The sequence below is a fragment of the Micromesistius poutassou genome, assembly GCF_964030765.1.
Source record: "Micromesistius poutassou genome assembly, contig: SCAFFOLD_716, whole genome shotgun sequence".
In the NCBI taxonomy this organism is placed as follows: domain Eukaryota; kingdom Metazoa; phylum Chordata; class Actinopteri; order Gadiformes; family Gadidae; genus Micromesistius; species Micromesistius poutassou.
In genome coordinates, this window is record NW_028177979.1 from 1 (window position 1) to 25484 (window position 25484).

Consider the following 25484-nt stretch of genomic DNA (forward strand, 5'->3'; position numbering starts at 1 on the left):
GTGAAGGAGAAGTATTGAGAAGTCGCGGGGTTTTCCGTGTAATAACGACCAGCTGCGACTACTCGCTTCCCTTAGTGCGGTTGGATAATATCCGCTAAACACACACACGCACGCACGCACGCACGCACACACACGCACACACACACACACACACACACTTTTCTCTATCTCTATACCTCAACATAACATGACGTGTTTATTATTATCATTATAATACAGCCATGAACTGCCTTTTGGTTTGATTGTGGTGACGTGTGTGTGTGTGTGTGTGTGTGTGTGTGTGTGTGTGTGTGTGTGTGTTGTGTGTGTGTGTTGTGTGTGTGTGTGTGTGTGTGTGTGTGTGTGTGTGTGTGTGTGTGTGCGTGCGTGCGTGCGCGCGCGCGCGCACGGCAGCGTGATAACACAGCGTCGCTGACGTCAGTTTGTGCGTCTTACGTTGTTTTTTTTTTTGCATTCTGTTTTTCCTGCGCGTGTTCCAGGAAAGACGGTGACGTCAAACCGACCAGACTCCTCCTCCGGGAACACGCACACGCACACATGCACACGCACACCCACCCACACACACACACGCAAAGACCAAACTGTTGCTAGGCTAGGTTAGCCGTTCACCAACGGAAATGTAGAAGCAGCTCATCGCGAAGAGACGAAGCTAACGAGCGAGCTAACGGCCGAGACACACACGGTGTAGCACAAGCTAACCGCACACAGACGAAGCTAACGAGCTAAACCGTTCAAAATCCAGTGAAGCACAAAGCTAACCGCACACAGACGAAGCTAACGAGCTAAACCGTTCAAAATCCAGTGAAGCACAAAGCTAATTAGCACACAGACGAAGCTAACGAGCTAAACCGTTCAAAATACAGTGAAGCACAAAGCTAATTAGCACACAGACGAAGCTAACGAGCTAACTAGCCCGAAACGGACGCGATGAAGCTACACAGAGCCGAGGCTAACCGCAGGAGCTAACGAGCGGCTAGCCACCGGAGGAGTCTCACTTCTCCACATCTAGACTCATACTTCCTGTTGCCGGGAGTCGTTCGTGTGGGCTCATATGTGTGTGTTTTAGAAGTCGTTTATATAAAAAAAAAAAAAGGAGCAGAACGATGTGGAAACTCTTTTGACAAGAAAAGTTTTGTCAAATAAACTAACTTCTGACTTATCTTGTCATGACGTAAACTGTAGGCAGAAAGTGAAGCAACCCCAGGGCTCATAAAACAAACATGATTTCAGCACACAGCCGTCACCTCCTGCTGTAGATCTGGTGATTTAGACTGCATCACAATTAATATATATATCTATATATCTATATATATAGATATATATATTGTGATAAAGGCACCAGACTCACTTATCTGCACCTTACTTATCTTAGCCCAACAGTTCAGTTCAGAAACTACTCAAAACTAAAATAGCCCCACACCGAATGGAAGGTAGCCTTCCGGGCCAGGTCAGAGCCCCCCCAGACACACACACACACAGAGGACACGGACACATGGATATATATATATATATATATATATATATATATATATATATATATATATATATATCCCCCCCAGCAGCAGGAAACGAAAGGACAAATGATGTTGTTGAGAGAGTAACTCGGAGCCTACCTGACTCAGTGTCGTCCCCGGTGACAGCCATGTTCCACGCCTCCAGACCCACGGCTCCCCGTCAGAGTCGCTCCAAACACACACACACACACACACACAACTTTCCACAGAGCTGTCCCACCACACCACACACTGGACTTCTTGCACTCTGTGTGTGTGTGTGTCTCTCTCTCTCTCTCTCTCTTCTACTCTACTACTGTTTCTCTCACTCTCTCAGTGTCCGGCTCTCTCTCGCTCTCTGATTCTCTCTCGCTCTCTCTTGTTTTTCTCTCTCACACTCACACTCTGTCTCACACTTTCTCACTCACTGTTTCCGCTCACTCTCTCTCTGTGTGTCTCTCCTCTCTCTGCCTCTCTCTCTCTCTCTCTGCCTCTCCGTCTGTGTTCCTGTACACTGGTAGAGTGGTGACCCACCAACGTTTGACACCAGATTACCATTAGGGGTGGTGACATCACGGTGACGTCACCACGGGTCGTTGCATGCTAAGCCCCGAGGGGGGGAGGGGGGGGAGGAAGGGAGGAAGGAGGGAGGGGTGTGGGTGTGTGTATTAATAGACTTTGTGACGCAACCGAGTAACAAACAAGAGGATATTGTGTCCCAGGCGAACTGTGAGCACTAACTACTGTGTGTGTGTGTTTATAATGTGTGTGTGTGTGTGTCTTTATACCTATATGTGTGTGTGTGTGTCTTTATACCTGTGTGTGTGTGTGTGTCTTTATACCTATGTGTGTGTGTGTGTGTGTGTGTGTCTTTATACCTATATGTGTGTGTGTGTGTGTGTGTGTGTCTTTATACCTATATGTGTGTGTGTGTGTGTGTGTGTCTTTATACCTATATGTGTGTGTGTGTGTGTGTGTGTGTGTGTGTCTTTATACCTATGTGTGTGTGTGTGTGTGTCTTTATACCTACATGTGTGTGTGTGTGTGTGTGTGTCTTTATACCTATATGTGTGTGTGTGTGTGTGTGTGTGTCTTTATACCTGTGTGTGTGTGTGTATCTTTATACCTATGTGTGCCGTGTGTGTCTTTTATGTGTGTGTGTGTGTGTGTGTGTGCACCTTTATGTGGTGTGTGTGTGTGTGTGTGTTACTGTACCGATATAATGTTTCTCTTCCTCTGACAAATGTACTTACTGTATGTAAGTCGCTTTGGATAAAAGCATCTGCTAATGCCCTAAATGTAAATGTGTGTGTGTCTTTATACCTGTGTGTGTGTGTGTGTGTGTCTTTATACCTACGCATGTATGTGTGTGTGTGTGTGTGTGCGTCATGGAAATATTCAATCGGAACTATAATGCACAATGACATCCACATTATCTAAACCCTGTTTATATAAGTACTGGTCAATTGAAAAAGGATCTTCTATACGTTGGGTGGATGCGGATGGTTTTGGGTTGCATCGCCGCTGGAGCCACTGAGTCTGATGCTGAGGCCAATCCGCTGACCTCTTTGTTGTGTAGATTCCTTTTAACGCTCTTGCAGCCTTGCAGACTCGTCCACTTCCCCCAGAGTGTATTGCAGTTTAACCTGGCCTCTCTCCGGCCAACACTCAACCCTCCACGTTGGTCACTCCCCTCTCCTTTGTATTCACTATTGAATTCACTATTCACTACACAATGCAGAAGACCCCCTATGTTTGTTTGGTAACTTTCTGCCTGTCTCTTCACATGATCATGCTCTATAATGAAATCAAATATTTTGCTGGCCGAAGTGTCCAACAAATAAGTTGTGTCTTTATACTTGTGTGTGTGTGTGTGCCTTTATAGTTTTGTGTGTGTGTTTGTGTGTTTGTGTGTGTGCCTTTATCGTTTTGTGTGTGTTTGTGAGTGTGCTTTTATAGTTTTGTGTGTGGGCTTTTATATTTCTGTATGTATGGTGTGTCTGAGCATGTGTGAGTGTGTGTGTGTGTGTGTGTGTGTATTTTGGCATGAGTATTTGAGGTTGTATGAAAATGTACGTAATTGTGTTAAATGAAGAGAGTTGAAAAGCGATGGACATAAAACAAAACAAAACATGAAAGAGTAGGATTCAGTGCACCTTTGCTTTCTGCTAAACTATATTACAATTGTAACTTTTATTCAATTGTCTTTCACGCATTATTTTAAATAATGTACTCTACGGACTACAGTAATGTACTGTACTAATGTGTCGATTCTCTAAAGTGAACCAGACTGAACCGCATGCCCTCCAGACGCCTGCAGCACAGACACAATGATTGATGGACGACGCCTGGCAACCCAAAGCCGACAGGAACAGGTAAGACATGTAGAGTCTTGGTTAACCACTAGAGGGCACCTTGTGCTCATATTGACGTGTTATCATACGTTTTTAACACGGGTGCATTTAGCTCGAGATTTGGACCAGGATAAATCCGTAAGACTGCTTTGTAACCCACTACACAACACTTTTCATCTTACATATGTGGTTGTGGTTAGGGTGGTGGTAGTGTTTTGTTTTTCTCTAATTGATTTGCGTTTGGGTCTTGCAACCACGTTTATGTTGTCGTTGACCCGAGACGTAATTCATGGGTTAAAACTCTGCACATCCTAACTTCAGATCCAAACCCCTTCATCCTTTTTAAACAATCAATCAATTATGGGATGGCATTTGTTTGCATAACCTAAAAGCTGTGCTGCCATGTAAGGAATATTTAATCCAACCAGTAGACTGAGGCAAAGGAACAAATACAATCCTCCCTCAAAACAAATTAGAACCATTCCTCCTTATAGTGTAGGCCTATTCTCTTCCTTTGTCTTGAATGCAGGCTGCTGTTCTCCTTGTATGGTCTCCACTGCGGAGAGCTGGGTGTGTACAGCATGGAAATCAGGAAAATACATTTACATTTATAGAAACGACAACCAAAGTACTTCCTAAAGGAAGACTTTAGCTGCTGTTGGAGGCCAAATGGCGCAGCGAAACTCTCCGCTGGACCGGGACCGATACTCCTGTTCAATCTGTCTGGAGCTGCTGTGTGATCCGGGGACTCTGGCTTGCGGCCACAGCTACTGTTTGAACTGTATCACGGAGCACTGGGACAATCAGGACGTCTGCAGCTGTCCCCAGTGTAGACGGACCTTCAAACCAAGACCAGCTCTGGTAAAGAACACCGTTCTAGCCGATGTCATGGAGGACCTCAAGAGGACACTACTGCAAGACCCTCCCCCTGACCACTGCTATGCTGGACCTAAAGACGTGGGCTGTGCTGGACCTAAAGATGTGGGCTGTGCTGGACCTAAAGATGTGGGCTGTGCTGGACCTAAAGATGTGGGCTATGCTGGACCTAAAGACGTGGGCTGTGCTGGACCTAAAGATGTGGGCTGTGCTGGACCTAAAGATGTGGGCTGTGCTGGACCTAAAGATGTGGGCTGTGATGTCTGTGCTGGGAGCAAGATGAAGGCCATCAAGTCCTGCCTGGGTTGTCAGGCGTCCTTCTGCGAGGAGCACCTCCAGAGTCACTATGAAGTTCCTGGGTTGAAGAGACACAAGCTGGTGGAACCGACAGCCGACCTTCAGGACAACATCTGCCCCCGTCACAACGAGGTAATCAGGATGTTCTGCTGTGAGGATGAACAAAGTGTCTGTTGTGTTTGTGCTCTGGATGAACACAGAGGCCATGACATGATCTCAGTCGAGGCAGAGAGGAATAAAAGGCAGGAAGACCTCAGCCGCCACCAGAAAGCCACAAGGACAAGAATCCAGAAGGTAGAGGAAGACCTTAAAGTGCTTCAACAAAATATGGTCGCTATCAATCCGACTTTTTATGAAGCATTGAGAGATGTTGATCATCTCTTTAATATGATCTGTCACCTTGGCAGTCAGAGGTCGGACATTAAAAAGAAGATCATAACCAATCAGGAGGCTACAGTGAGCCGGCTCCAAGATCTGCAGAAGTCTCTGGAGCAGGAGATCGTTGATATGAAGAAGAGTGAAGCTGACCTGCAGCATCTCTTTCACATCCAGAGCCACGTCACGTTTCTAAAGAAATACCCTCAGAACTTACAGCTCAAGCAATACCAAAGTTGATCAAACAGAGATATCCTTCCAATGCACTTCTTACAAAAAGTGACTGGAGCACTCACAAATCTGAAAAAGGAACTAGAGGCATTTCTATCAGGCACAATCCATTACATTTTACAAGCAGGGGCGCAGGAGGATGTTAAACATTCACCAAAGCCTGAGCCTGACCCTCAGACCGGAGCAGGTTTCTTCCCAAATTCATCGAAAATGGTCAACAACCCAACAAAGAGCAAACCCCGAGACCTTAAGAGAAAACGGATTTGCAGTGACAAAGCACTATGAACAACGTGGAGGACACTGGTTTATAAACCGTCTGTGGAGAATCAGGTCTGTGGAAACTATTGAATCATTCATATATGGACTTTCTTAGTTAAAGAGCCACCATTTAATCATCATACATGGGACTGTATATAAAAAATTGTGTTGTGTCTTTTAGTCAGTGGGATGATAAAGTGTGTAGTGCAGGTTTACTAAGTAACTCACTGAATGAGTCTCAGCTATGAGTTGTGTACCTAGCCTCTGGTCTCACAACAGAGGACCAGCAGAGCAATGGATTCATCCTGTGTCTGTCTTCTCTCATGACGGCTGCTCATGCCAACACGACCACTCTACTCCACCGTCAAACCAGTAAGGAGGAGAACGGCTGCAGTGGTTCAGGGGGAATGGTGTCCCGATGAGCGTCTGGACCTTAATATCAAAGTATGATTTCTGTTATGATGTGAGGTCCATCAGTTATGTTCTCAGGTTAGTGTTTGTTCCATGTTTTACTGCGATAGAACGCAGCTTCAGCTTGGATCTTAAGGGAAAACCAAATCCTGAAACAACTTCTTTGTGGATCAAAAGTGATGTAGTAGTGCTATGGATTTATCTTGGTCCAAATCTGAACTTAAATGAAGTTTTAAAGTTTAAGTTTTAAAATAGATACAATGTTGACATGGAGTGAAATTGCCCTCTTTGGGTCAAATGCATGGTTTTATTGTGATTAGATGTTTTTGGTTAACAGGTAACGTCAATCAAATATTCTGGTTGTAGCGAGTAGGAGGGTATATGGGAAGGACATAAGGCATTAATAAAATGTGAATAGTGGGCGGGGACTAGCTCAAACACAGGTGGTGGCTCCTTCACAGCACGATGATGTTAGCAAATGTTAAACATTAGCAAATGTTCATTTAATGTTTGTTTAAAAATTATATTTGTACTACGAATCAAAGTTCATTAGAAACTCATTGTCTTTTAGAATTTGATTAATAGATTCTTATATTTTTGCTTTTGAGAATCACATTACTCTAAATATCTCTAATGAAGTAAGGATCATAACATTTCTGGCAAATCCTTTTAAATAAATCTTTTGCATTTAAAAGACACCACTGTACAGTTTGTGACACTATTATAGAAGCTATATATATATATATATATATATAAATATTTACTGTAATACTGTGGCTCTTATTTGACAATAACATCTGTTGATCATCAGCACAGTGAGTTCATGTAATTCTTCATGTGAACTAAAGGTTAAGATGGTTAAGATGTGAGCATCGTGGTGATGGTGAACGTTGGTTCAGCCTGGTGGTTGACCTAGTCACCCAGTCCTCTGCTAAAGGCTCCTCAAGATGTTAACCCTTTCATCGGTGTCCAGTCAATGTAGCGCCTTTACGTAGAAGACTTGTGTTCATTTTGATGCAGGGATACCGAAGGTACCAAACGCATCCTACCCAGTCAGATTCAAACTCAGAATCAGGTCAAGTTTGGCGCCTCCTGGTGGATCAAACACCTAATGCTCCAATGACAACGGCTGGAAGCATCACCCAGAACTGGCTCAAGTCAGCCTTCTCATGGAGGTTGACCTACCCCACAATGTAGATGACAGAGGAAGCTGGCATGGCCCTAATGACTGATTAATGACCGAAACGTTCCTTAGCTGTTCTTCTTAAGTAGATGCCAGCTGCCATTGTTGCTGAAGTACTTACCCAACTGGATTCTGCTCTTTCCTAGCAACCAAGGGGCTGACCGGAATTCAACTAAACAAATCAAGAACTGCATGCCTCCTTGTGGATGTGTTGATGCTTCAAGCAGGGTTCAGTCAAAGTTACAACCTTGTTTATTATACAATCTTCATATGATGATTTCTTTTAGATTCAGGATTAGGTTTAGATTGCTTTAGATACTGCAAATATATGGAGTAAGATAATCAACAAACAAATGTCAAAACAATTACCACCTAGTGCCACCCATTCACATAGTGATCTTCCTTGTTGTACTACATACCTCTATTTCCCGGCCTATGGTGTGTAATGGGTGTGTACAGCAAGGTGAAGATAAATAGAGTTACAGTAAGTGATGAGCAGAACACTCGCAGCGAAGCCTAAAGGAAGACAGTCAGACTTTAGCTGCTGTTGGAGGCCAAATGGCGCAGCGAAACTCTCCGCTGGACCGGGACCGATACTCCTGTTCAATCTGTCTGGAGCTGCTGTGTGATCCGGGGACTCTGGCTTGCGGCCACAGCTACTGTTTGAACTGTATCACGGAGCACTGGGACAATCAGGACGTCTGCAGCTGTCCCCAGTGTAGACGGACCTTCAAACCAAGACCAGCTCTTGTAAAGAACACCGTTCTAGCCGATGTCATGGAGGACCTCAAGAGGACACTACTGCATGACGCTCCCCCTGAACACTGCTATGCTGGACCTAAAGACGTGGGCTGTGCTGGACCTAAAGACGTGGGCTGTGATGTCTGTGCTGGGAGAAAGATGAAGGCCATCAAGTCCTGCCTGGGTTGTCAGGCGTCCTTCTGCGAGGAGCACCTCCAGAGTCACTATGAAGTTCCTGGGTTGAAGAGACACAAGCTGGTGGAACCGACAGCCGACCTTCAGGACAACATCTGCCCCCGTCACAACGAGGTAATCAGGATGTTCTGCTGTGAGGATGAACAAAGTGTCTGTTGTGTTTGTGCTGTGGATGAACACAGAGGCCATGACATGATCTCAGTCGAGGCAGAGAGGAATAAAAGGCAGGAAGACCTCAGCCTCCACCAGAAAGCCACAAGGACAAGAATCCAGAAGGTAGAGGAAGACCTTAAAGAGCTTCATCACAAGATGGACGCTATCCAGCAGTCTACTGATAAAGGACTGAGAGATATCGATGAGCATTTTGCGGAGATATTCCGCCCCATTCAGCGTCAGAGGTCGGACATTAAAGAGAAGATCAAGACCAATCACGAGGCTGCAGTGAACCGCGTCCAAGACCTGCAGAAGATTCTGGAGCAGGAGATCGTTGACATGAAGAGGAGTGAAGCTGACCTGGAGCGTCTCTCCCACATCCAGAGCCACGTCACGTTTCTACAGAAATACCCTCAGAACGCGCATCTCAAGGAACACACTGGCTCACCAAGCAGAGATATCCCTCCAGTGCAGTACTTAGAGAACGTGACTGGAGCTCTTGCTGAGATGACAGATAAACTGAAGATATTCCTAAAAGACAATATCTCTCTGATCTCACTGGCAGTGGCTCAGGCTGGTGTTTTACCTTCACAGCACCCTGTGCCTCAGACCAGAGCAGATTTCTTACAATATGCATGTGAAATAACATTTGCCCCGAACACAAAAACCAAATCCCTGTCTCTGTGTGAGGGTAACCGAAGAATGACGTTGTCTGGACAAAAACTGCCAGAGTCGACAGTGGGGAAATGTCTGAGCCAGCAGAGTCTGACCGGAAGACAATACTGGGAGGTGAAGTGGACAGGACACTACGTCTCCATCGCCATGGGATACAAGGACAGCTCGTGGGATGAAATAGGGTTTGGAAATGATGACAAGTCTTGGTCTTTGACTATTTGCCAAATCGGTATTGAATTTGAACACAACAGAATGATCACTAAAATACCAGGCCCTCCTCCCTTCAGGCTGGGGGTGTACCTGGACTACAGGGCCGGTACTCTCTGCTTCTACAGCATCTCTGACACCATGACTCTGCTCCACAAGGTCCAGACCCGATTCACACAGCCCCTCCATGCTGGCATTTGGCTGTTTGAACGACCTGGGGTCTTTGCGGAGTTCTGCTATCCTCTGCAGCGATAGGTTAAGTGTTACCCTCTACAGCTAGAGGGTAACACATGATGCAGTGTTATAAACACAGTGTTACCCTCTACAGCTAGAGGGTAACACGTGATGCAGTGTTATAAACACAGTGTTACCCTCTACAGCTAGAGGGTAACATGTGATGCAGTGTTATAAACACAGTGTTACCCTCTACAGCTATGGGTTCATATATGGGCTTTCTTAGTTATATAGACACTATATATACTATATAGACACCTCCCCCCCCGTCAACAATCCCGTTTGCCCGCAAACCCGTACCCCCCCCTCAAAAATTTCATCCGACCCCCCCGTCAACAATTTCGTCCGCCCCCCCCGTCAACAATTCCGTCCGTCCGTCCCCCGTCAACAATTCCGTCCGCCCCCCCCCCCCAAATCCCGTCCGACCGCACAAAACACTACATGTTTGGAGGTTTTTAGACCGCAGAACCCAAAATGTCCCCGGATTTTGTCTCAGAAATCTGGTCACCTTAGTTCAGGGGGAATGGTGTCCCGATGAGCGTCTGGACCTTAACAGTATGATTTCTGTTATGATGTGAGGTCCATCAGTTATGTTCTCAGGTTAGTGTTTGTTCCATGTTTTACTGCGATAGAACGCAGCTTCAGCTTGGATCTTAAGGGAAAACCAAATCCTTAAACAACTTCTTTGTAGATCAAAAGTGATGTAGTGGTGCTATGGATTTATCTTGGTCCAAATCTGAACTTAAATGGACAAAGTTTTTAAATAGATACAATGTTTACATGGAGTCAAATTGCCCTCTTTGGGTCAAATGCATGGTTTTACTGTGATTAGATGTTTTTGGTTAACAGGTAACGTCAATCAAATATTCTGGTTGTAAGCGAGTAGGAGGGCATGTGGGAAGGACATAAGGCATTAATAAAATGTGAATAGTGGGCGGGGACTAGCTCAAACACAGGTGGTGGCTCCTTCACAGCACAATGATGTTAGGAATGTTAGCAAATGTTAAACATTAGCAAATGTTCATTTAATGTTTGTTAAAAAATTATATTTGTACTACGAATCAAAGTTCATTAGAAACTCATTGTCTTTTAGAATTTGATTAATAGATTCTTATATTTTTGCTTTTGAGAATCAAATTACTCTAAATATCTCTAATGAAGTAAGGATCATAACATTTCTGGCAAATCCTTTTAAATAAATCTTTTGCTTTTAAAAGACACCACTGTACAGTTTGTGACACTATTATAGAAGCTTATTATAGAATATATACTGTAATACTGTGGCTCTTATTTGACAATAAAATCTGTTTAACATCAGCACAGTGAGTTCATGTAATTCTTCATGTGAACTAAAGGTTAAGATGGTTAAGATGTGAGCATCGTGGTGATGGTGAACGTTGGTTCAGCCTGGTGGTTGACCTAGTCACCCAGTCCTCTGCTAAAGGCTCCTCAAGATGTTAACCCTTTCATCGGTGTCCAGTCAATGTAGCGCCTTTACGTAGAAGACTTGTGTTCATTTTGATGCAGGGATACCGAATGTACCAAACGCATCCTACCCAGTCAGATTCAAACTCAGAATCAGGTCAAGTTTGGCGCCTCCTGGTGGATAAAACACCTAATGCTCCAATGACAAAGGCTGGAAGCATCACCCAGAACTGCCTCAAGTCAGGCCTCTCATGGAGGTTGACCTACCCCACAATGTAGATGACAGAGGAAGCTGGCATGGCCCTAATGACTGATTAATGACCGAAACGTTCCTTAGCTATTCTTCTAAAGTAGATGCCAGCTGCCAGTGTTGCTGAAGAACTTACCCAACCAGATTCTGCTCTTTCCCAGCAACCAGGGGGCTGACTGGAATTCAACTAAACAAATCAAGAACTGCATGCCTCCTTGTGGATGTGTTGATGCTTCAAGCAGGGTTCAGTCAAAGTTACAACCTTGTTTATTATACAATCTCCATATGATGATTTATTTTAGATTCAGGATTAGGTTTAGATTGCTTTAGATACTGCAAATATATTGAGTAAGATAATCAACAAACAAATGTCAAAACAATTACCACCTAGTGCCAGCCATTTTTCACATAGTGATCTTCCTTGTTGTACTACATACCTCTATTTCCCGGCTTATGGTGTGTACTGGGTGTGTACAGCAAGGTGAAGATAAACAGATTTACAGTAAGTAATGAGCAGAACACTCGCAGCGAAGCCTAAAGGAAGACAGTCAGACTTTAGCTGCTGTTGGAGGCCAAATGGCGCAGCGAAACTCTCCGCTGGACCGGGACCGATACTCCTGTTCAATCTGTCTGGAGCTGCTGTGTGATCCGGGGACTCTGGCTTGCGGCCACAGCTACTGTTTGAACTGTATCACGGATCACTGGGACAACGAGGACGTCTACAGATGTCCCCAGTGTAGACGGAACTTCAAACCAAGACCAGCTCTGGTAAAGAACACCGTTCTAGCCGATGTCATGGAGGACCTCAAGAGGACACTACTGCATGACGCTCCCCCTGACCACTGCTATGCTGGACCTAAAGATGTGGGCTGTGCTGGACCTAAAGATGTGGGCTGTGCTGGACCTAAAGACGTGGGCTGTGCTGGACCTAAAGACGTGGGCTGTGCTGGACCTAAAGACGTGGGCTGTGCTGGACCTAAAGACGTGGGCTGTGCTGGACCTAAAGACGTGGGCTATGCTGGACCTAAAGACGTGGGCTGTGCTGGACCTAAAGATGTGGGCTGTGCTGGACCTAAAGACGTGGGCTGTGCTGGACCTAAAGACGTGGGCTGTGCTGGACCTAAAGACGTGGGCTGTGCTGGACCTAAAGACGTGGGCTGTGCTGGACCTAAAGACGTGGGCTGTGCTGGACCTAAAGATGTGGGCTGTGCTGGACCTAAAGATGTGGGCTATGCTGGACCTAAAGACGTGGGCTGTGATGTCTGTGCTGGGAGAAAGATGAAGGCCATCAAGTCCTGCCTGGGTTGTCAGGCGTCCTTCTGCGAGGAGCACCTCCAGAGTCACTATGAAGTTCCTGGGTTGAAGAGACACAAGCTGGTGGAACCGACAGCCAACCTTCAGGACAACATCTGCCCCCGTCACAACGAGGTAATCAGGATGTTCTGCTGTGAGGATGAACAAAGTGTCTGTTGTGTTTGTGCTGTGGATGAACACAGAGGCCATGACATGATCTCAGTCGAGGCAGAGAGGAATAAAAGACAGGAAGACCTCAGCAGCGACCAGAAAGCCACAAGGACAAGAATCCAGAAGGTAGAGGAAGACCTTATACAGCTTAATCATAAGATGGACGCTATCCAGCAGTCTACTGATAAAGGACTGAGAGATATTGATGAGCATTTTGCGGAGATATTCCGCCCCCTTGAGCGTCAGAGGTCAGACATTAAAGAGAAGATCAGGACCAATCACGAGGCTGCAGTGAACCGCGTCCAAGACCTGCAGAAGATTCTGGAGCAGGAGCTTGTTGACTGGAAGAGGAGGGAAGCTGACCTGGAGCGTCTCTCCAACATCCAGAGCCACGTCACGTTTCTACAGAAATACCCTTAGAACGCGCATCTCAAGACTGGCTCACCAAGCAGAGATATCCCTCCAGTGCAGTACTTAGAGAACGTGACTGGAGCTCTTGCTGAGATGACAGATAAACTAAAGATATTCTTAAAAGACAATTTCTCTCTGATCGCAGTGGCTCAGGCTGGTATTTTACCTTTACAGCACGCTGAGCCTCAGCCCAGAGCAGATTTCTTACAATATGCATGTGAAATAACATTCCCTGTCTCTGTGTGAGGGTAACCGAAGAATGACGTTGTCTGGACAAAAACTGCCAGAGTTGACAGTGGGGAAATGTCAGAGCCAGGAGAGTCTGACCGGAAGACAATACTGGGAGGTGAAGTGGACAGGACACTACGTCTCCATCGCTATGGGATACAAGGACAGCTCGTGGAATCAAATAGGGTTTGGAACTGATGACAAGTCTTGGTCTTTGACTATTCGCCAAATGATCAGAACAGAATGATCACTAAAATACCAGGCCCTCCTCCCTTCAGGCTGGGGGTGTACCTGGACTACAGGGCCGGTACTCTCTGCTTCTACAGCATCTCTGACACCATGACTCTGCTCCACAAGGTCCAGACCCCATTCTGCTATCCTCTACAGCTATAGGTTAACACATGATGCAGTGTTACCCTCTACAGCTAAAGGGTAACACATGATGGTGTCAGAGCATATGTTGGGGAATAGGGTCTGTCAAAAATTGTGACTATTTAATCATTCATATATGGGCTTTCTCAGTTATATAGACACTATTTTAATTATCATACATGGGACTGTATTTTAGTCAGCGAGATGATAAAGACACTTAAACCTGCACTATATACTTTAAGTAAATCCCTGAATGAGTCTCTGATGCGAGTTGTGTACCTAGCCTCTGATGTCAGGGTCACCACTTTGCTTCATCCACTAACCCAGTTCACCAGTTCACCAGTGTCAGGTCAACGTGAGGCAAAGCTTCTACATACCTCCCACCCAGTCAGATTCAACCCTAAATTGTTGTAAAGTAAGTTTGGAAACCCTTCGTTGATCAACCAGCATACTCTTACTCATACTCATCAAAAGCAAATCCAAGCAGTGGTTGATGAACTTGCCCGACCAGATCTGCCTGATTTAGTGTATTTAAATTAGAGTGACATGATAAAATGCAAAGTGCAGGTTCAAGGTCTTCAGGTAGCTCACTGAATGAGTGCATGAGGGGTGTACTTAACCCTCTTTCCACTTCATCATGATGAGTTTTGTAATGTTGTTTCACGTCTTTGTTGAATATTGGATTCTGATTACGGCATCAGCGTAATCATATTATTTGGACTTTAATATCAAGGTATGAATGCTGTTATGATATCTGAAGAGGTTAATGATGAATACTAATTACATGTCAATTGAAAAGGCCAAAAATACATATATATATATATATATACGTTTTTTTTCCTATTTGTCAATGTTACTCTTACCCTGTGTCTGTTTGAGAAAGAAGCATTTATATTTTTTTGTTATGTGTGTGTTACATTGTTGGTATAGGACCATGTATTTTTCGGGATCATAATATGATGATAATAAACTTACTTGTACTGACCATTTGTGCAGTGAATTAACTAGTTAAAACTATGTCCATGTTATGTATAAGCAAAAACTAATCACCTTATGATCTTTGTCAGCTATGGATTGGACTAAAGCCCTCGGCATAGACGCAGGTTGGTTACTGGCTAACTTACAGTTAGCATGCTAGGCTGTTCCAGTACGAAAACAACTGAAAAAAAAACATCATACCCGTTTTATTTATAAAACGGGTGGCTTAAATCAAGCGATTTGATTGGTTCCCAACTGTTGTATATTGAGCGTATACACACAGCTATGACGCCCGTTCAGTTTACGGAGTTCAGTATCACTCCGCGCCTAACTCTAACTGTTGGTTATGTATATATAAAAGCGATAGCACAGTTCACTGAAGCCTAAAAAAAAAGCATGTTGATTGATGGAGAGAGTGGAAATGTTGTAAAGCAATAGGCACACGGTGAGTGAACTCGATAGTAGGCTAAATTGCCGGCGAACCGAGCTACCGTCTCTAGCCTAGCCTTCTCTCTGAAGGACGCTACAGTGCGTTGCATAGCAACCGCCGCGCACTTTGCCGGCAGTCAGGAGGGACTACTTTTTTGTATTCGTTAAAAAAAATGCTTTTCCGACTTTCTAGCTTTTTCAAAATTGAGGGTGTCTATGACTTTCATTTCGCCATATTTACGTAACCGTTTTATAAAAGCAATAGATCACTTCAGTCAGTGGTATACGGTCATTATACCACAGTGAAGGGGGTCGACAACGCCCCTTAACTGTGGTATAATGACCGTATACCACAGCCTGTCGTGATCTATTGCTTAAATATACTAAGTAATCTCTTCATGTATCATGTATCAAAATCCATTCAAAAAGTTCCAAAATATATCCCTCTCATTAGAATTTGCCTAGTCATGTAGCCTACCAACACAAATACCCGGGCGGGCAGGCGGACGGACTGTCATGTTGGGGTGAATCCCGGTCACGAAGTCATGAATGTTGTGGTGAGTCTTGGTGAGTAAAGCTCCATAAAGAACAGTATTTTTGCATGGCACACCGTCAGTCTCGACCCGGTAGTTAAGTCATCACTCCATACCGTTTTACTTTCGCAGGCGGAGATGTTCAGCCGGGTATAATCAAACCGCATTGCCGTTTTAAAGAGTTGAGTTGGTTGAATTGGTTCCACTAAGAGCCGCTCTCCCCTGAACACGGCTCAACTGCGCCCCCTTCAGTCCAGAGGCACGAATGCATTTACTTTTTTAAGGCGGAGCGCCTCTCCTGGGCAAGAAACGTAAAACATCAAGTAGAGTACTTAACTTACGTTTATTTAAGTAGCCTTTGTGTCCAAATTAAATGTCGGACACTGGGCCTACGCCCGGGCCCTACGCACCGGGTGAATAACAGTTAAATGTGATACTTTGTTGATGTTTAATCCGTTAACATCACCGGGAGGCCTAATTAATTTGAATGAAACTTGGTCCCCCAGTAGTCGTGGATCAGGCCCTGACCAGATGGGCCCCCACTCGGCCTCCCCCGCAGCAGAAGGGGAACCCCAGGGGGCCCGCGGCCCTGCCGACGGGGGACGGGGGGCTCTTTATCAAGGGCAGCTAAATATTAACCGCTAAATTAGACTGGACTGACCGGCGTACTCGGCCCCCAAGCTGTCATTACAAGCCGTGAAACAGCTTGTACGGGTCTGTTTAATCGTTTTTAATTGGCGTTTGCCCCAACCGTTATCGGCCCTTACCGTGTGTCGCCACCCGGGGTCGCGGTTGGTCCAGACTGGGACGTTAATCATGCAGATGACTGAGTGACACTCTGAAGATTAACGCTGCTTGCTGGTCCAAATAAGAGTCAAAGTGTTTAATTCGTGCACAGTATCACACAGGCTCGTGCTGAACAGGGAACGTCATTGTCACGTGGCAGGCAACAAAGATATAGAACGCATGAGCAATAAGATATATATCATATATATCATACATCATAATTTTACCTGAAGAAGACCCAATAGGGTCGAAACGTTGCTGTGAATTTTTTATTAAATTAATATGGGAGCTTAAGCAGTGCTGCAGACATTACATTTCTTTAATTCAATAATATATATATATATACGTACATTTGTCAGAAGAAAGAGAAACATATATCATATAGCAATATATCTCTGTTGGTACAGTAAGGATGTTCATAGAACCAAGTACTAACCATCACTAGGTTAACCCATTCCCTGTATACAACAAAGATAGTTAGGATAAGACGCTACATAATGCTAGTACTATCTACAAGTACTATCTACGTTTTTGGGTGGTTCAGGACTTAAACATACGGACAGAATTGAACAACAACAACTACAACTGTACGCTTTCCCAGCATGCAGGCCGGTCCACCAGTAGTCCATCAGAGTTACACAACACCCCCTCAGGGGACATGTGGAGTATATAACCCACTTCATCCTCTGGAAGTTTCTAAAGGAACGGTACAGGACCTAAAGAAAACCTGGATATACAGAGAGACTATGGATTCGACCAATATGGATTTTTTTAGGGCAGATTCCGATACCTTTCCATCAGCCTCTACCGATGACCAGGTGAGATCGTCTTTGACGAGCACACCCAGGACTGGAGAGGAGACTCTCTCACCCCTCTCCCTCCCCCCTCCTCCCCTCCTCCCCTCTCCCTCCCCCTTCCCCCACCCAGCTCTGTATCTTCTCCATGGGAGGAAACAGCTTCCACCCCTCGTTCATATACCTCCTCTGCCTGGTCCAGACCTCATGGTCTCCTAGATGGTCCAGACCACATGGTCTCTAGATGGTCCAGACCTCATGGTCTCCTAGATGGTCCAGACCTCATGGTCTCCTAGATGGTCCAGACCTCATGGTCTCCTAGGTGGTCCAGACCTCATGGTCTCCTAGATGGTCCAGACCTCATGGTCTCCTAGATGGTCCAGACCTCATGGTCTCTAGATGGTCCAGACCTCATGGTCTCCTAGATGGTCCAGACCTCATGGTCTCCTAGATGGTCCAGACCTCATGGTCTCTAGATGGTCCAGACCTCATGGTCTCCTAGATGGTCCAGACCTCATGGTCTCCTAGATGGTCCAGACCTCATGGTCTCCTAGATGGTCCAGACCTCATGGTCTCCTAGATGGTCCAGACCTCATGGTCTCTAGATGGTCCAGGACCTTAAGTTATATCAGCATAATCAAACTGAAAAAGCTGAAATGTTACTATTAATGTTGTTATTAAGCGGTGCTTAATGTAACAATTATATATATATATATATATATATATATATATATATATATATATATATATATATATATATATATATATATATATAATTGTGTGTGTGTGTGTGTGTGTGTGTGTGTGTGTGTATATATATGTATAGATAGGTGACCTATGTTATTACACCACTACAAGACAAAAATAGCTCATTAATAAATTATATATATATAATTATTTGTATTATTTTCTATTAGGCCTGTCCTAATCCCAATATTAGGAGAGTCATCATCTTCATCATCATCCCTACTCCATACTGTGTTCACGTTATTAAAACAAATCAAATGTAAAGTGATATCCTGCGAGTTAGTTTGCAACACACACACACACACACACACACACGCACACGCACCGTGTGCACCGTGCATCCGACACCACAATCAATTTGACATCACTTGATTTCACCCGGCGTTTAGCCTCATCGACCGCCCCACGCATGGAGGATCAGTTCCCTGCGCGCCAAACATTACCAAAGTCGGCCACAGCGGGGAGTCCCAGTCGAGCGCCCAGCCTCCTCCCCCCTGACCCCCCGCAGGCTTTAGCTTGAGCCAAGAGGCAGGCCGGGCTACGGAGCCACAGAGCGGCTAAACAGGTGGTCTGGAAACCGAAGGCTCTCCGAAACAACACACAACAATGTCGTCCGGGTGGGAGGACCACCACTCCGGACTCTAGCGGGCGGTTTCTTCTCGAGGTTCTGTACTCCGGGACTACCAACCCGGAGGATTAGATTCATGTCCCTGTTGTTCTCTCCGTCGGAGCCCTCCTCCTCCTCCTCCTCCTCCTCCTCGTCGTCCTCCTCGGTGCCGCCGCCGCCGTTCCGATCCCGGGCCACACAACTCGGATCCTGAAGCATGAAAGTGACGGTGTGTTTCGGCCGGACCCGGGTGGTCGTGCCATGCGGGGACGGCAACATCAAGGTCCACACGCTGATCCAGCAGGCGGTCATGAGGTACAAGAAGGCGATCGCCAAGGTAAGGACCCGACCGACCCCGGAGGACCCCCGACTCCGGGGCTTCTGCGTGCTTTTGTTTGGGCTGCTGGAGCGACGACGCTGGGAACATGGAAACACTGTTGCGACATCCGAGGGCAACATGGCGCAAACTTAAGAGGGGGGGGGGGGGGGGGGAGAGAGAGAGAGAGAGGGAGGGAGAGAGGGGGGGAGGCAGAGAGAGAGAGAGAGCGGGGGGGGAGATGTGTGGTTGTTTAGTCGCACACAGACCGCTCCGTGAGGAGGAGCACTGTGTTGCTCTGCCCGGAGGAGGTGAAGGAGGAGGAGGACCTGGACCTGGCGGTGGTGGTGGTGGTTCACCCGGTCCGGGATCATCCGACACCGGGGAAAAGTGTGTTTGTTTACCGCTCAGAGCTACAGGCACGGACCGGCCGGGACAATGGTGGCCCTTTGACTTCTACTAAAGTCCCCGAAGCCGCCCCCCCCCCCCCCACCCTGTTACAGTAGACCCCCGGTTACAGTAGACCTGGTCTTAGACCCCCCGGCGGAGGTCCCTGAAGCCGGGGACCCCCGTTAGCCTGTTAGCGCCTAGAGGTAGCCCCGGGTCCCGGGACGGTCTGGGTCCCGGGACGAGGACCGGGGGGGGGGGGGGGGGGGGGGTTTGGATGTGTGTGCTGACCGATCCCAGAGCTCATAACCAGTAGGTCTGTGGTCTTGCTGGGCTCTCTTGAGACCACACGCGTCTGGAGAACCAGTAACACAAAGGGTTCTCCCCCAGTAAGGAGCTCAGGAGAGCCGAGGAGTTGTTCGCCATTTCCAAGAAGGTGTAGTGCGGTGGGTAGTAGAAAAAAGACCCCGGGTCGTGTTATCGATTGTGGTTTAAAACCGAAGCCTGGCCGCCGAAGGCTCTCCGCAATTGTCAAATGGAAGTTCAAACTTTAATGGCGGTTGTTGTTTTAAACTCCGGGCTGTGTTGTGCTGCTCCTTGGCCGGACAATGGTTCCCTGGAGGCGGGATGGGATACTGCAGAGGGCCGGTCCGTTCTCCGGTCCCCCCAGTCTGCAGAGGAATGGTTCGAATCGGCTCTGGACGGAGTCTGTGCAGAAAATCCGTGCTGGGGACGTTCACACCTCAGGGGGTCTGATATTGTAAGTTCCCCATCTTGCGGAACATGCGTACAAATGATCTGAAATCATCACAAAACGTATTTATATGAAGACCAGCGTTAAACCTAAACCGTTCCACTGACTCACAGATCCGGTGGAAATGAGGTTGGCCAGGTGATGGTCAGATCATCAAGTCGTGGTTTCTCCTTTTATAGACGCGGCCTTGATCTGACACACGGTGGGTACACTACAGACCCACAGGGGGGAGGTGGCTGAAGGAAATCACCCCTCTCTCAGGCCCCCATAAGCAGTGTGAACAAACCATACAAGAACTGCGGGGGTTTCTCTTGCTAAAAAAAAGGGTTTTCCTCCGAGTCTGAACAATGTGGCTGTCCCAGTAGGTTGTTGTGGGGGGGTGGGGGGGGGGGGGGGGGGGGGGGGGGCAGGTACTTGGGGCCCTACCCTACCCTACCCTACGCATCCAGACCTACAGGAGCTAGCTAACTAGTAACTTGTAATCAGCATAATAATCCCAGCAATAGCACAGGTTTCGCCTGGCAACACGGAATGCTAACCCGGTTCTTTGTTATCGCGTATTACTTAGCCCACGGGGAGCTGTACTAGCTTGTAGCACTACAACACATGGAGCGTTCTCCCATGTGATGCAGGTTAGCCAACCCCAGTATATACTGTGCTGCTGACTCGTAGCCTCGGAAAAAAAAAATGGCCCATGGTGAGTGATGTTATCATCATCTTACATCATAGATGCTAAGGTGAGCGTAGCCGAAATGGGAGGGGGGATGCTACAGCAGCGTTAGCTGGTTGTTTGGAGTTGCGAGGTTAGCTTAGCCGGTTGGTTGGGAATGCTAATCAAGCATAGCCAGGCGTTTGGGGGAATGCTAGCTAGGTGAGCTCAGTGGGGTGGTTTGGGGGGGGGGGGGGGGGGGGGGGGGGGGCATGCTACAGGACTGACAGGTTAGCGAGGCAGGGTGGTTAGGGGTGGCTAGGTTAGTTTAGCGTTGGTCGTTGGGAATGCTAGGTGGTGAGGACTGACAGGTTAGCCTAGCGGGGGTCGTTGGGAGTGACAGGTTCGCCTAGCAGTGTGGTTAGGGATGCTAGGTTAGCTTGGCCTTGGTGGTTAGGGATGCTAGGTTAGCTTAGCGTTGGTGGTTAGGGATGCTAGGTTAGCTTGGCCTTGGTGGTTAGGGATGCTAGGTTAGCTTAGCCTTGGTGGTTAGGGATGCTAGGTTAGCTTAGCCTTGGTGGTTAGGGATGGCAGGTTAGCCTAGCGGGGTGGTTGGTGTCCGCTCCACCTCCTGGGAGCGGTAAGGCGACAGCGGCGGTCGTGACTCAGCGTAGCGTAGCGTTAGCCGCAGTGTGCACAGCAGGAGGGCCATCTCTCGTGTCCGCCCTGGAGGAACTCCACAGGAAGCGGAGGAGCTCGGGGGGGGGTGGGGGGGGGATATATCAGCTGGCGTCTGACAGGAAGACGGCGAGCGGCGTTCCCGTGGGGGATGGCGATGAGGAGCGCCGATACCGCTCGCTGGTATCGGTGTGGTCACCCCACAGGAATGCCAAACAAATACCGAGCTGAGGCAGAGGCAGAACTCGGGAATGACGAGGCGAGCAGGCAGTGGGAAAGACCTGAGCTATAACACACACACACACACACACACACACACACACACACACACACACACACGTGCTTATACTTAGTGTGTAAGCAATGCACAGCACACTGGCTCTCTCTGACATTCTCACCTATGTTCATCAGCGGATGTAGTGCGTTGTTTGTTTTCCTGTGTGTTGTTTTGTGCGTTGGCTTGTGAGTTATGTTGTGTGTTGTGTGTTTTGGCGGTGCAGGATGAGTGTACTGCCACGTCTCTTCCTGGGATGAAGTATGCATCATCATTTTATTACATTATATTACAACATATTATTACTGATGTGTCACCTATCTTCATACTGAAGGAATGGACACAAACATCTGGACTTGTAACTCTCAGCCAGAAGGTTGTGGGTTTGAACCCCAAGAAGGTTGTGGGTTTGAACCCCAAGAAGGTTGTGGGTTTGAACCCCAAGAAGGTTATGGGTTTGAACCCCAAGAAGGTTGTGGGTTTGAAGCAGGCCTTACCTGCTCCCAGTGACGTGATGTATATTGAAGAGACTCCTTCACTGTGAGTGGCTCTGAGTGAAAGCGTCTGATCAACGACTACAGAGCAGTGATTATGTGTTGGAGTTGCAGAGCGCAGACACAGCAGCTGTAGCAGGGACGGGCCTCCCTGGGGTGTCCCCGTGGGCTGGCCCGGCAGACCCGGGGTCAGCCCAGACAACGTGCATGGAGCAGGGAGAGGAGAGGTGTTGCAGCATGCCACAGATAGGGTCTCCATGCAAAGTAGTAATCTGGACAGGTAGCTGACAGTGAGAGGCATGTTGGCTAGCGTGGTGTGCAGGTCCAGGTGACATGCATTCTGAAGACCTAAACGTGCCTGTATTAACATTTATACTAAGTAATATTTGTCAGAAGAAAGAGAAACAACAATATATATCGCTTTCGTTTACAGTAATGACCTTCATAGAACCAAGCAAGCCAAGCACTAACCATCACTAGGTTAACCCATTCCCTCTTGTATGCAACACAGATAGCTAGGATAAGACGCTACACCATGCTAAGTGCTAAAGATAGGCTAGGATAAGATGCTACACCATGATGAGTACTATTTTTAAGAGAAAGGACGTACGACATACAACAAGTGCACAAGAGGGTGGGGGGGGGTGAAGGGGCTGCTATGCAGAGTCTAGGTGAACCGTGTCGTTAGTTCATGTCTCCAAAAGGGACTTGAACTCGGGGCTGGCCGGGCTCAGCCCCGAGTGCTCTACGTTGTCCCCCAGGTAGGACTGAGCTAGACTTGAGTTTCTGCTCTCTGGGAGTCCAACCCCCCCCCCCAAAACCGCTAGACTGGTCTACCCCTGTACTTGACACCTGGGGGGAAGGGGTGGGGGGGCGTCAAGGAAAATGCAGAGGACAAAGGCGCCTTTATTGTGAAATGTGACACTGTGGAGCAAAGGAGTTGTTATTGTGCAAGGTGACGTGTTGTGGCTGTAGCCATGGCGATGACAGATGTCAGACGACTGGGGAGTAACCGGAATCTCTCTCTTTTAATCTCTTCTCTTTTTAATAATGGCGTTCGGGTGTTGTCCTAGTGATGACTGTCCCGTCTGTACGACAATGAGACCCACACACAGGCCAAACACAACTAACACACAAATTCCTCTTTGAAGGCATCTCTGTAGCCACGGCCAGCGCCTGCAGAGCAGATCCAGGTCGAATGCCCTGCCCAAGGGCAGGGGCAGGGGGTCTTAATCTAACAAGAGCACTTTTGCTTGAGGAACATCGGGGGCGACAGTGCTGGCCCACAGACTGGGTCAACCGTGAGAGCCTTTTTCGGGCCTCGTACTTTACTGGGATCAGTGGCCCAGAGCGAGAACTTCAACCCTTTTTTTTTGTGGCTGACAAGGCCTCCGCAGACGTCGTCCACTTGTCAGTGACAAACACCATTTACACACGCACCACCGGACAGCAGCAGCAGCAGCAGCAGCAGCGCCCGGCCTTTTGTAGAGCGCTGCAGAGAATGTTTACGCAGGGAACTCCTATTATCTGAATGGCACATTTAAAAGATGCGCATTCAGGGTTGTCAATCCAGTTCTCTTTTTTGGCGGGCGGCATCTCAGGCCTCCCTGTGGACTCAGCCCTGCTCCAGTTGAGCTGGAGCTCATTCAGAGAGCCTGTCTGTCAATGAGTGCTCACAAACCAGTATATATAGTCTGTGTGTCTGCACATGTGATATTTTTTTTTTTTTTAAAGCTATCTAGCGAGGTCTAAAAAAAATAATTCAGTGTAGTAAGTACTAGCATTACCTATTGACGGCGCATTTTGTATTCAAAAACGCTGTTTTGCACAACCCCCGACGTTGACAAGACTTTGATCAGCATATTAAATTAGCGCTACCTTAGAAACGCCGCATACTGGGTTTTGATGAACACGTCCCCATTAGCATAAGCCATTGATGCCTCACGTTTGATTAGCATATGCCGTGTCGAACCGCCGGGGCCCGTGTTGTCACAAACCGGGCGAGCGGCCACGGATGTTTTAATTATAGAACAAGAAGCGCTGGAGGACGTCTCTCTCCGTGCCAGCAGCCGTCCAGCAGGGTGCCCGCTGCCCGCTGCCCGCCCGCCCGCTGATCGCTTGGCCGGCGTCTTCTGGTCTTAATTGTAGCTCGTCCGGACAGCCGGTCTCAGTGGTGGAGGTGCTGAACTGATGAGCGGGGGACCCTGGCACCGAGCGCTGGCCAACCCCCCCCCCGAACCACGTGCATGGAGCTGGGGCACATGTTGCGTGGCGAGAGAGGGGGGCGTCGTGAACTAACTAGCTGTGATCCATCCAGCTAACTAGCTGTGATCCATAGAGCTAACTAGCTGTGATGCAGCTAGCTAACTAGCTGTGATCCATCGAGCTAACTAGCTGTGATCCATAGAGCCAACTAGCTGTGATCCATCCAGCTAACTAGCTGTGATGCAACTAGCTAACTAGCTGTGATCCATAGAACTAACTAGCTGTGATGCAGCTAGCTAACTAGCTGTGATGCAGCTAGCTAGCTAACTAATTGTGATCACAGCTAGCTAACTAGCTGTGATCCATAGAGCTAACTAGTTGTGATCCATAGAGCTAACTAGCTGTGATCCATCGAGCTAACTAGCTGTGATGCAGCTAGCTAACTAGCTGTGATCCATAGAGCTAACTAGCTGTGATGCACCTAGTCAACTAGCTGTGATCCATCCAGCTAACTAGCTGTGATGCACCTAGTCAACTAGCTGTGATCCATCCAGCTAACTAGCTGTGATCCATAGAGCTAACTAGCTGTGATGCAGCTAGCTAACTAGCTGTGATCCATAGAGCTAACTAGCTGTGATCCATAGAACTAACTAGCTGTGATCCATCCAGCTAACTAGCTGTGATGCAGCTAGCTAGCTAACTAGCGGTGATCCATCCAGCTAGCTGTCAAGGCTCAAAGAAGGCGTTGACATGACAACGCCAACCGCGTTGTTTGTTCTTCACTATGATCCGACTATTATAAAGCCTGACAATCCCAAGTTTGTCGGGACTGTACCACTTAACTATCCCCCCCCCCCCTCCCCCCCTCCCCCCCCGCACATCTGGGCGCGGACCCTCCCACGCGTGATGTCGCTAAGTGCTAAGTGGGGGGGGGGGGGGGGGGGGGGTGACACCCAGGGGCCCTCCTCAATGAGGACCACTTGTCGGCCCTCCCTGGACGTCGTCTCCAGCAGCCGCTGA

At 47.5% G+C, this 25484-nt stretch overlaps 3 protein-coding genes across 3 annotated transcripts; all 3 read left to right on the top strand.

Moving 5' to 3' along the window:
• Positions 1-4516: 4516 nt before the first annotated feature.
• On the top strand, positions 4517-5635 carry LOC311374891 (E3 ubiquitin/ISG15 ligase TRIM25-like; the record flags this gene model as incomplete). Its single annotated transcript, XM_084490639.1, has 2 exons — positions 4517-4811; positions 4971-5635. 2 exons carry the CDS (start codon positions 4517-4519, stop codon positions 5633-5635), a joined length of 960 nt encoding a protein of 319 aa, XP_084346765.1.
• Positions 5636-8036: 2401 nt separating this feature from the next.
• Positions 8037-9704, top strand: LOC311374892 (tripartite motif-containing protein 16-like; the record flags this gene model as incomplete). The annotated part of the gene is made up of 1 exon (XM_084490640.1): positions 8037-9704. One exon carries the CDS (start codon positions 8037-8039, stop codon positions 9702-9704), a length of 1668 nt encoding a protein of 555 aa, XP_084346766.1.
• A 2230-nt stretch (positions 9705-11934) lies between these two features.
• On the top strand, positions 11935-13854 carry LOC311374893 (E3 ubiquitin-protein ligase TRIM47-like; the record flags this gene model as incomplete). The annotated part of the gene is made up of 4 exons (XM_084490641.1): positions 11935-12222; positions 12607-13215; positions 13481-13647; positions 13740-13854. The coding sequence occupies 4 exons, from the start codon at positions 11935-11937 to the stop codon at positions 13852-13854; spliced, it is 1179 nt and encodes a 392-aa protein (XP_084346767.1).
• Positions 13855-25484: the final 11630 nt, after the last annotated feature.